The following is a 12,276-nucleotide window of genomic DNA, read 5'->3' on the forward strand; positions in this document are numbered from 1 at the left end:
TGGCAATCCTTTATAACTGTTCTCCAGATTTCACCTCTGACAGTCTTGCCCTAGATATTTCTCCATCCTTGTCAGACGCACTTGCAGGTCTCATCTGCTGCCAGCTGTGGAGGAGAGGACGCGGAGATCAGTGCGGATGGGATGTGAAAAGGATGACGGGAAACCAATCGATCCAAATCCTTCAGCCTAATCTTGTTGACGTCCTCGGATGGTGCAGACAGCAGCCCTGAAGCAACTTGAAAGGAAATCTGAAAAACTAAATTTTCATAAATTATATATATATATATATATATATAAATATATATATAAACAAACTTGTTTATAATTTAAAGAAAAAAAGGGCTTTAGAATTGCAGCAAGACGTACATACACTTCAGGTACACAGGTTTTCTGCAGCTTTAGACTTTTTCCTGTACTTTTTAAAAACTTCTCAGGTTTTCTTGGAACTTTATTCAAAAATCTAAAATACTCTACTGCACCCTTGTGGCTTTTGCAAAACCTGCATTTATGCATACTTTGATATCAAACAACTGTACATCATTGAAAAAATTATGTTGAAGAGTGAAAGAAACCATTTAACGGCCATTCTGGGACAAATTAGGTATTTATTCATATATAGTAGTTTATTTTTTATGTATAAATACAGAAAAAACACTTTTTAAACAGGTTTGCTGAGGCGTTTTGTACATCCTACCTGCTTAATCCCATTTAAATTTTTTATCTCTTTAACTTATGATTTAATTATTTATTATTATTAACATTGATTACTTTTAATTTGAACTAAGTTGTTTTTTAACTCTTATTTTCTATTTTAGCTTGTGTGTATCTTGCTTGTCTTTTTTCATTTTACTGTTGCTTTAGGTTGTATGAAAAGCAAGTTGATGACCTTTGTTATTTAAAAGTGCTTTAGCAATAAAGAGGTATGGTATTTTAAACATTTGTGTGTTAATGGGGTTGCATAGTGGAAGCCTCGAAAAGCATTATGGGATATATCTGCCTCTTCCGAGGCTTTTTTCTTCTCATACACTTCGTAGGCACTTTTTCTCTCAAGACCCTCGGCAATTTTCAAAGAATCCTGAAGTGGAACAAAAACATAACTTATAATATAAAAATGTTTTGGGGAAAAGAACTGTGTGCGATGGACCTTTTGAAGGTAAGCAACACAGGGTCTAAAGAAGCTGTCACTTTGTTCTGTATATAAATATATTTATGGGTTATACTACAGTCTTTATGAGAATTTTGAAGAAAACTTAAACTAAAAGAAGTCGACTCTAATTTAAGTAATTTCTCCAAAAGTCTGCATCGGAATAAATCCAGGAAATAAGCTACAAAGGTCACAGTCCTTGCATAAAGTAACTCCTGCACTAGAATATCAGAAGCATTTCACATGGACTACAATGATTGTTACCCTAAGTCCCCTTCTTAGACTGGATTACATTTTGTATTTTATTAGGAAATCATGGTCTCAGATTGAAATTTTGCATGTTATTTTATTCCACTTTTTCCTTCCGCTAAACTTTCCCCTTAAAGCAAGAAAAGCAAGCTGTTAAAGTAAACATTTGTGCCTTATCCCCAATCACTGTCTTCATAAGGGAAAACATCTACAGTATGGCCAAATTGTTTTGAATCAAAAATCATTTTAACTGATTACTCTTTCATAATGTTCTGATTTATTGAAGCAGAAATTACCATTTCTAGTCATAAAAAAAACAAATACTTTTTACCCATACATCCACTCGTGGCTTTTATTTGGAGCAAATGTACAATCGTCTGCCATTAAACGCTAAAAGAAAAACAAAAATTGGCAAATATCCACAACGAAATGTTGATTATAACTCTTAAAAACCGTATACAAAAACACCCAAATGCTGTACAACAATTAGCAAATAACGATGTTTACATTTTCCTGTATTGTATCTGAGGGTACAGCGGTCTGTCCACACCATTAGCTATGAGATGTACAGATTTCTTACAACGATGCGTCACAAAAAAACCCCAAAAGCTTTACGTACAAAGGCCGTCTTGCACAAACAGGACGACAGTGACAAATACAGTAAGACTGGTGGCTTTAAAAGCCTTTATAACAATGTGTCAGTCTTCAAACAATGCTGATGCAAACCGTCAACTAACAACAAAACAGGTTTTATACATTGAAAGCTAAGCATATAGTTTAACACTCATGTGCACTGGCGTTTGGTAAAAACAGGTTTTGGTGGCTTAATTACACAACTGCTTTAATAAGACACATAAAATACTGTCTCCACATTGGAAAAAAATCTAGTATTGCATGGTAGAGAACAATCAAGGGTAATATTTAGGTTTACTGTTTTTAATGATTTGTTTGATTTTGATGTAAACTGAATAAATAGCTAAGTTAAAATGTCTGAGCTGGAAAACTGAGGTCCTATTTTAAGTGTAGATGGCGTATTTATGTTCAGTTAGGTCTCCAATTCTTTCCAATAAAGCTCTAAAAACTTTGAAGGTTAGGATTTGAATTAAGTACAGGTGTGACTATTAAGGAAGCCTTAGAATACAATAATGTATTATTGCAGCAACATAATCCCATGATAAAATGTAGGGAGGGGGAATAATTTAAGTTCTGCAAACAAAATAATTTAAGTATTATTTATTTTTTTACATCCTATATTCCTAAATGAATTCATGTTAAAATGTTTATTAGTAATTCCTGACTTCCTATTTTGCTGGAAAAAATATTGAATGTAAGTAGTAATGCTCTTCAACAATCAGTAAACAGCTCTGAAGAATAATAGATACTTACCTAAACTAACTTATATCTGCAAACAAGGCTGTGTTGTAAAAGCTTTTCCTGTCCTACCATCACAAACATAAACACATCGACTTGGGTCCTAAACTTAAATCATGCGCTTTGGGATGATGATACACCAGTTTGGCCTAGACTGAAAAAAATCCACTGTTAAGGAAGATGGAGGAGGAATGATGCTGTGGGCCGCTTTCTCGTACAAAGGCTTTTGGAGTTTTGTGGGAGTGGGAACATTTTTAACGTGGGAGACTGGTGCTGCAATAAAATATTTAACGGAGTACCAACATATATAAGGCGATGGTTACTGCATGCCTTTTTAGAGGAGAGCTTGGAAAAAAATGTCAGAAAAGCATGAATAGAGTATGTGTCAACAACAAATTGGGTTAATAAAAGTTTTTTAATAATTTATACTCACAATATTTATTTTATTTATTATTCAATTTTTTGGTGACATGTATATAAATAGGAAAAAACTGAAGAAAAACTAAATAGTAATGTCATGTTTCATGTGCAAATCTTTTTTAAGTCTTTTTCAGTTCTATTTGTTCAAACTTAAAACAGCAGACTGCAAAAAGATTCTTAAATTCACTTTTTATTATTTCTCCATTCTCCCATTCACTATTCATGTTTGCTTCCATACTGTACATCCATGCTTTGCAGAGCCTTTATGCCATCCAAGTGCTTACAAACACTTAATGCACCGTAAAGCACATGAACAATCATTTATTTCACACACTAGCACAAGGCACCTAATGTAAAGCAGCTAAAAGTATCTCTACTGTAGCAGCAACAAGGCTTTGGTTTATCGAGGTCCAAATCAAGAGATCAAAACAGCATCTCTGCTCTGCCTCACGATGGGTGGAGAGATGAATCAGTGGAGGAATGGCAAAGGACGAGCAGAAGGGGACAGTGGATGGTGACGGTGAGATAGGTGGAGGAGGCGCTAGCAGAGGTGGGATACTTTCCACATCCTTTCTCCAGAGGGAGAAGAAGAGAAAAAGAGTAACACAGCTATAAAGACAGAAAACAATAGTGTATGGCTTTAAAAATGAGAAATGAACAATAAAAGTCTAAAGTGTATTGAAGATTTTGGGAATTTTTTCACTTTTAAAGGAATTCTGCATTTTATTTTATTATTTAAAGACCCCTTCTTTCTTTCTGTAAATATTAAGGTTTATATGGACACTTACTGCTCGATTTAGGAAATCAATAGAGAGTATAAGCAATTAAAACACCAAAAAATAATAGTTATCCATAATCTTATTCATTTTAAAAGCAGTTAAATAATGTAACATTTACACTTTTATAAAATTTCTACTATATTGACACAAAAGGAGTTTTTTGGATGATCCCCATTAGAACAGGAAGCAGTTCCATATATGGAGGCTGACTGTAACGGCAACTTAAAGCCTGTGAATCTCTTCTGCTGTCAACAGAAAAAGGGGTTAAGTTAACAAAATCTGAGCTTTCTAACTATATTATGTCAAACAAATGTGCGGCGACTTATTGGTGACATCAAAAATGGATTTAGCGAGCGCTTTAGCTGTAAAGCTAATCTAAGCATTGGTGATCTCCATGGAAGTAAATAGGTCAAGTTCTCCCCAGTAAAGGAAATAATTGGAAAACTGGATTTAAGGATGCAAAGCTTAAAAATTTTAGGGAAGAGGTCAAAACGCAGGATATGCAACTACTCCTTTACTTGGCTTAAGCAGGGAGTTACCAGCCAGACCGCAATCAGAGATACAGATGCTGTTTGTGAGCATAAAGCTTTTCAGTAACCTTTTCTTTTATGATAGTTTATACTCCATTCATATCAGAGTTTTTACATTTTCTTTTTGCCTTGTCTGAGCTTGATAGGTTTTTTTTTTGACACATTAGAAAACAAATATAGTGATGAGTTTACAGAAGTTCATGGTTTCCTATTAATCACCACATAAATCTTCAAGTAACTCAGATTCAGACTTTAAAATGTTATCACTATTTTTATAGCAACAGGTCATTGTCTTCCTTTTAAATGGTTAGTAATCTCTGTCACTCTTTCTATTGTTAGTCTTGTCTTTTCATCTTTTAAAAATGCAGAACAGTGCAAAGTTGAATATGAAATAGAACAGATGATATATGCCGTTAAAATGGCTTCCTTCTGACATGCAATCAGTTATTTTTAAGGGGATTCATCAGGGGAAAATGACTCCTTAAAGAAAACCCCAAAAACTATTGCTCATGGAAATAAATAACATTGATAGCATTTTTTAAGTTTGTTGTTATGTTATACTTTTATCTTACACATTTTAGAAGGGGACCAAGTTCTTTGAGTAATAATACATACAAATATTGTGTGATGGCAACGACTACGAACCAATACAGGAAGCTTGCGTAATAAAATGTTTAACATCTAATTGTGGTATTTTTATTCACTGAATTATCCGATTGATGGAAGAAGAATGGAGATAAAAGGATTGAAAAAAACCACAAACTAATGAAACCAAAGGACTGCAGGACAGTTGATGAGTGCAAATCTATTACCTCCAAGCAGTTTGTAATTTTTTAATGTCAGATCTTTAACAAATTTGAGGTATATTAACTTTTTTGATAGTTTACATTTAAAAGTTTTATAATAATAGAAGAAAGTGTGAAGATATATATAGGCTGCTGATCAACTGGTGGAAAGACAGTAACGAGAAACACACATTTTTGGGAATAAATCAAATTGCGCTGAAGCAGAACTGTCAATGCAGAAATAAAGGAGCATCAGCCATTAATGCTAATAGGGTAACAATGATTTAAAACTTTACGCTGTGCATTTCCTCAGTGAGCTATGGAGCTGCTCCATGTATTAAAGGAGAATTCTGGTTTTTAACACTTTTAGCCCATTTTCTGTAGTGTCCAGGATGAAATCGAATGATCGACACCAAAATTTTGACAATTGGTCCTGTCTCTGCTTTTTGGCTCATTTAGAATCCACCCCTGGCTGCTTTAGAATGGCTTCCATAGTGCATGTCCGATAATGTCCTTAAAACAACCTTAAACGTTCTTTTTTTAAAATATGCTACTCACCGGGTCGTCAGCGCTGTTCAATGACGTTCCAAAAAAAGTTTCGTAAAGAAAAAACGTTCCTGTAGTGTTTTATTTAGCATTTTGTAAATCCCATTGAGTTCTGTTGGAATAGTCAATATTCCCCTGCCACCGGAAACGGAAATGGGGCCTGTTTACACAGTTTTAGTCTTTTCGCTTCACTCTGTGTACTCCGACGTCGAGAATCAAGAATCCACCTTTCGTATTCCATTTTCAGAGTTTTTTAAAGTGTTTAACAGAGACGTTAGCACCTCGACGTCGGAGTACACAGAGTGAAGCGAAAAGACTACAACTAAGCGTAAACAGGCCCCATTTCCGTTTCCGGTGGCAGGGGAATATTGACTATTCCAACAGAACTCAATGGGATTTACAAAATACTAAATAAAACACTACAGGAACGTTTTTTCTTCACGAAACTTTTTTTGGAACGTCATTGAACAGCGCTGACGACCCGGTGAGTAGCATATTTAAAAAAAAGAACGTTTAAGGTTGTTTTAAGGACATTATCGGGCATGCACTATGGAAGCCGTTCTAAAGCAGCCAGAGGTGGATTCTAAATGAGCCAAAAAGCAGAGACAGGACCAATTGTCAAAATTTTGGTGTCGATCATTCGATTTCATCCTGGACACTACAGAAAATGGGCTTAAAGTGTTAAAAACCGGAATTCTCCTTTAAATAACAGCAGCTCTCAAATGACAGGTTGTTCATCTGCAAGGATCCAGAAATAGCAAATAATCACCTTTAGGCAGTTGTCGTCTAAATCTACAGAAAAGCTGCAAGCGACATATCTGTTCAGCCTAGCTGCCTAAGAGTAAAGCTCAAATTTTTAGCTAAAATCAATATTTTTTACACCTAGCATTACTGCAGTGACTCTGAAATGGCAAAATATATATAATCTGACCACTAGAGTACTATGAAAATGATTAGGTGGGTGAACAGGTTTTTATAAGGCTATACTATATTTAAAAAATATTAATTATCTACATTTGATGTATTTTTAGCAGCAGTAGGAACATTTTTTTAAACTTTAATTATAAATGAAATCATTTAGCTCATAACATACATTGGTTTTGAATTTTTGAGGTAAATACTTGAAAACTATGAACTTTTCTTCTCAAAGTTAACATTTGTTATGGATTTTAAATCCTAATTTAAAGTATCTTATGTTGCATGAAGGCAAAATAAATTTTTACATACATTTTTCTATTATAATTCTATTTGAATAGAATTTAGGTTATAATCAAGATTTTATGGAGATCATCTGAGGAGGTAAACTTTAATGAAGGCATTAGGACTTTGGGGCACTTGGAATCTCTTTGTGACATTAATTTCATTAAGGAAATATTTGAGTATCTATTAAAGTGCTTTGATAAATAAATAAGGAAGCACTAAACTATCTCTACTAGAGGTGCACCAATCAGCCGGGAGAATTTGCTCATTTTTTCTCCATCTCCTCTGAGCAAAGAACAGGTAATCTCATTATCAGCCGTACTTAAAAAAGCATCAAAACAAAATAAACTCTCTTAATTATTTCCATTCTATAAAAACATTAACTGAAATTTTGAACTTCTATTCACTTTTTCTTGAGTTTAACATACATAATAAAGGATTATTGACATAATGTATGTGTATCCATAAATGAGCATAATGTTGTAATTTTTCCATTTTTTTTGGTCAGTTTTTTTGGTTAATAATTTGGCAAAGTGATTTTCTCTTTGATTTGTTACAGTACTTCCTGTCAGAAATCAGTCTGCCAGATAAAGCCTGAATGGTGCATCTCTAATTCCTAAAGCCCAAAACAGCCAAATATAGAGCATTTTATAAAGACACAATCATCTATCTCATAGAACAGACAACAATACCTACAGGTGGAAGGAAAGCTTGAAAGAGGAGTCAAAGCTGGTCTTTTTTTTTTATCATTTGCACATCAGAAAGCTAAACTAGAACCAACTGATCTTCCATCATTCAGGCTTTCCTCCTCTGCTACACGCCTCCTTACAATGCCATAGGATCTGAGCGCAGAGCCTAGGGAGAGTTTCTGGACAACATGTTCGCACCGTGCCAACAGTAGTTATTCCTGAAGACAGGCAGATTGGGGTAGAGAGGAGAGAGAAGGAGATGAAGGAGCTGAAGACAAGAAAATGAGATGATTCATCATCATTCTAATCCCAGTGTCACTACATAAAACAATTAAAAGGAATAACAGTTAAAGTACACTTCAGCTGCCACTGAAGGCAGACACTAGTAAAGGGCTAGCGCATGTATGTTAGTGTCAAATCACAGTTCTTGAGTCTTTGCTTGAATTTTTTGTGACATAAATACACTGAGCCCTTTGCAAGTCATGGCGGCAAATGAGGCTTTGTGGCTAGGAACCCGTCCCGTTTACAGCGAGCGGCGACTTGACGTCAGGAATACCACCCGATGTCCAACTCCGGCTTATCCAAACTTCTTTTCTCACTTTAACTCCATATAGTTCTTTTTTTTTTTTTATAAAAAAAAAATAATAATAAATTAGACAGATGTCTCCGTTCCTGCCCCATTGTACGGACTCCACTGCAGAGGAGAGAAGGTGCAGTAGTCTGGCTTTCTTTGCCAGCGTGTGAACATGACTTTGCTGTTTGGGGTTTCAGACCTTCGTGGGTTCAGGGCCTTCCTTTGGTTTTCAGAGCCTCGCTGGTGGCTGTCGACCTTGGGTGGAGGGTGGAGAACCGCCAAGGGGGTGAACTCCGACAGGTGGCCCTTGTAGAGCTTATCAGCATTCTGTTTGAGGAATGAAAGAGGAAGGATAAGTGCTGCACGTGGTTTTTATTAACTCATCAGCTTTTGAACCAGAAAATATGTAAAATAACTAAATCAAATGGAAAAAAAACTGTAAAAATGTTCTCACCTTTACATGAATTAGTAAAACAAAGCAATAGAAACAATATTACGTTGATAAAAACAAAAATAAATCATGCAAATGCAAACACGATCACTGAACATGCAGTTGAGAATGTTTCCCGTCTGTTTCTGCATCCACCACCAGAGGGCACCAAAGCTTCACATAAGAAATCCCCTGCTTGAATTATACAGTATTTACCTCACAGCATTCATCCACCTTAAACTTTTTCAGTTTTCAACATATTACAAAAAAAACTTGACTTCATTTTATAGAGATTTTACATGAGAAAAGTATTAAATCCAAAACATATCAAAGTCTGTTTCTTTTGGTGTGAGAAAAACAAGAAAAAGTTCAAGAGGTGTGAGTATTTCGCAAGCCGCTGTATTTTTCCTGTCATCCACCACATGGATGACCCGTGTAGGATTACAAATTAAGATCACACACTTTTATGAGTGACACCAAACACCCCGAGAGGAAAAAAATAAAAAAATCAATCCACCAACTCAAAGTTTTACCGTGCTGTGACCTTTTAGGCTTCTGTGAGAGCTATTCCATCTAGTAATGAGTCTGAACTGGGGGAGGCCAGGGTTCTCTCAAACCTTGTCATATTTCTCCCATGCTGTGGATACACAAGTTAACACATACAGACATCTAGACACAAATGGGAGCTTTTAAATGAATAAAACAAACAAATAAGCATAAACATGCTCATCCTCTGAGTGAGAGGAAACGCTTAAAGTGACATTGCTGAAAAGGGCAGGCATGGCGGCAAACAAAGGAGGCAGGAAAGAGAGGGTAACGAGATGCGGGAAAACAGGAAGCAGGATTATTTAACGGCGAGGGGGGAGAGGAAAGGCAGAGGATCACCTCGTGGAGGACTGGGTTAGAAACTGATTCTGCTGGAGGTCTGAGACAGCATGAAGATGGTGGAAGGCTCGGAGGCAAGACACCGACGCTTTGTCTTCCACGGTGGTGGTGGGGGGGAAAGGGTTAAAAGGAGGAACAGGAAACAGCGGGTTCAAGGAAAGAGGGATAAAGGAAAGCAAATAATTACAACTCTGTAGGTCAGTGTTTTCAGAAAGTCAGGTGATCAGAGGTAAGAGAGTGAAAGTAGACATCAGTTTACTGTCCAAAGAGAAGCTACTTTATAACAGGAAGTTTAAGAGATGGATGTAAGGGCTGGCATTTTGGAGAAAATCAACAAAACTACATGGTCAACATCTATTTATCCTCACTTTTAAAGGCCGATCCTGTAGAGACACATTAATAACTCCACATGGCCTTGCAGGTCTGTTGATTTGGCCATTGGCGTCAAAACAGGAAATCCTTCAGAACCTTGTTGGTTGTTTTAAGCTCAGTGTCTGTTAAATCATCAACCCCACCAAATTAATGTTTTTTGCCCAATTCAGGGTTCACAATATATAATCTCATCAGCTAAAAGTAAAAGATTCTCTTTAGAAAATTTATGTTGATTTCTTTAAAGTTAAAAGCTATTTTCCTTTAGGAGTCATTGGAAGAAATAAACCTTAAAGTTATGAACTTGAACTAAACATTTGAGCTTCTCTAAACCATTTATTAGTCTTACACATGACCTTAGGATATAGTCATGTTCTCCTCCACTAGAAAGAAGCTTACTATAAATTATACTGTTCTCTTTTTTACTATATCTCATATTGCGTTTGAGGTTCTGTGGAACAACTATACAGTTTGCGGTTAAGTTATACTGCAGAAAAAGAGTGCTAAGATTCATCCACAAACTCGGGTATTTACACTAAGACAATCAACTATTCCTAAAGTCTAAATTGTCATAAATTTACACATCTTACAGCTTTTCAAACATTGCACTTAGTATTCAAAGCTAAAATGAAATTATTACGTAAGAAAATCCAAAAAACCTTTTGTTGAAAGGGATGGAATAAATAACCTGCAAGAATTTAATGTCTGCAGGTTATTTACTAATTTAATTGAGTAAAATGAATTATATTATGCAAATGTCTGTAGAGGTAAAATTATGAAGAAACTGTTCAAAAAGGAATATAAGGAAATACTTTTCCTAAATTATGATAGTTATGAAATCCATGGTTTATAAGTAAAAGGTACATTACTGAGCATGTTAGTAATTCGTAAATACTAAAAGATAAAGACGTAAAATTATGTTAAGACTGATGTTGAACTGGAAAACAGGTGGGAAAAATAAACTGGAAACTTCCTTTAAAGTATGATTAAAAAATAATATGTTGATGTATTCATTTACTAAATTGTTTTCAGGAGCCTTCTGTCTGGAATAGACTACCGGCTCCAGATTCTTTTATCATATACTTTTTCTTTAATAAGCTTTCTGATCTCTACTCCTGACTTTATTTTTCCTTTAGCCACTTTCTATTATGCTCAGGTTTATTTAAAATGTAAATTTAGGTTAATTTTCTGTGCAGCAGTTCCTCCTGCAGCACAAAATTATACTTCAGCCAACATCCTATCATCGTATAGCAGGTGTAATCAAGCCTTCTGGCTTCCCTCCTTTTTTATCCAGTGTAACCATGGACATTAACACTTCAATTTTGTTTTCTTTGAATGCATCTACCTGTATTTGTTCAGTAGTTGTGGGCCATAGCGACCTCAGGAACACTTTCTTCACCACATCTGGCAGCAGGCTGGCCGTGATCAGCAGGATAATACTGAGCCAGGCTGGACCGCTGGACAGCATCTGCATGAACACGTAGTACATTCGCTGGTAATTGAGGAAAGGCCTGGAGATAAAAAAGAAAAATATAAGCCACAGGAACACGACTCTTTACAAAACGAATTATTATGATAAGCGATTTTTATCAATTCACCAAATAATTCCTCCCCACAGCAGAGAGAAGACAACAAAGAAGACAAGTGAACCCCAGATGACAAAATGGTTGATCCACGTCCAGTAATGAGTATCGAGAGCCAACTGAAAGACAAACGGGACACATGGCAAATGCTCACTTATAATGATGGCTTTAGACAAGGTGACTGAAGGTGCAAGTAATGTCTAGGAAGCTGTTTTTAGGGCAGTTTACCTTGAATGTAACGGTGAAAACGAGAACGGTAAAGACCAGCGTCCCAAACGTCCAGTTTCCAAACATCTGCAAATAAAACAAAACAGCAGAAATGGCTGTTGCTGTTGCTATTATGTGTTTGCTGCATTTAGTAACATCAGAGATCATAACATGAAGGGTTAGTATGATGCCATGAAATATGCGTGAAAGCCTACGTCATACCTGCCACTTTTTCAAGTATGGCGGATCAGCAACTAAATTATGAATTTCATTTATAATTTTAAGCAACATACTACACAATTACACATGCTACATTACTTAAATTTGGACGTGTTTTTTTTTTTTGTTTGGGTTATTTGCATATAGATTGCTTGCATCCTGCAGCATTTTGATGTCCTTGGTAGATTTCTTTTTTCCCGTGCTAAGTTTCTCCTTTTTCTTATTCCTGGTGGTTCCAAATACGTGCAAATGCGTGCAGACTCTCCATCTTTTGTCATTCTGCCAAAGCCTCCTTT

At 35.7% G+C, this 12,276-nt stretch overlaps 1 protein-coding gene across 12 annotated transcripts in view; it reads right to left on the reverse strand.

The window, feature by feature from the left end:
• Positions 1-1,717: 1,717 nt before the first annotated feature.
• Positions 1,718-12,276, reverse strand: part of atp11a (ATPase phospholipid transporting 11A) — a 65,275-nt gene continuing 54,716 nt past the window's right edge. For 2 of the 12 annotated variants that reach the window (XM_038309094.1, XM_038267519.1), the window contains 5 exons: positions 11,783-11,848; positions 11,570-11,673; positions 11,317-11,482; positions 8,487-8,614; positions 1,718-3,793 (listed from right to left, as the gene is read on the reverse strand). In XM_038309094.1, the coding sequence (XP_038165022.1) occupies positions 3,532-3,793; positions 8,487-8,614; positions 11,317-11,482; positions 11,570-11,673; positions 11,783-11,848 (726 nt within the window). In that variant the 3' untranslated portion in view covers positions 1,718-3,531. Of the gene's footprint in view, positions 3,794-7,052; positions 7,932-8,327; positions 8,615-9,250; positions 9,355-9,602; positions 9,697-11,316; positions 11,483-11,569; positions 11,674-11,782; positions 11,849-12,276 lie in introns of those variants that run through there. The other 10 variants (XM_038270542.1, XM_038269827.1, XR_005279735.1 and 7 more) reach the window with 10 other exon arrangements.

The sequence above is a fragment of the Cyprinodon tularosa genome, unplaced genomic scaffold (genome assembly GCF_016077235.1).
Source record: "Cyprinodon tularosa strain WSP-4 unplaced genomic scaffold, ASM1607723v1 ctg1, whole genome shotgun sequence".
Lineage (NCBI taxonomy): Eukaryota > Metazoa > Chordata > Actinopteri > Cyprinodontiformes > Cyprinodontidae > Cyprinodon > Cyprinodon tularosa.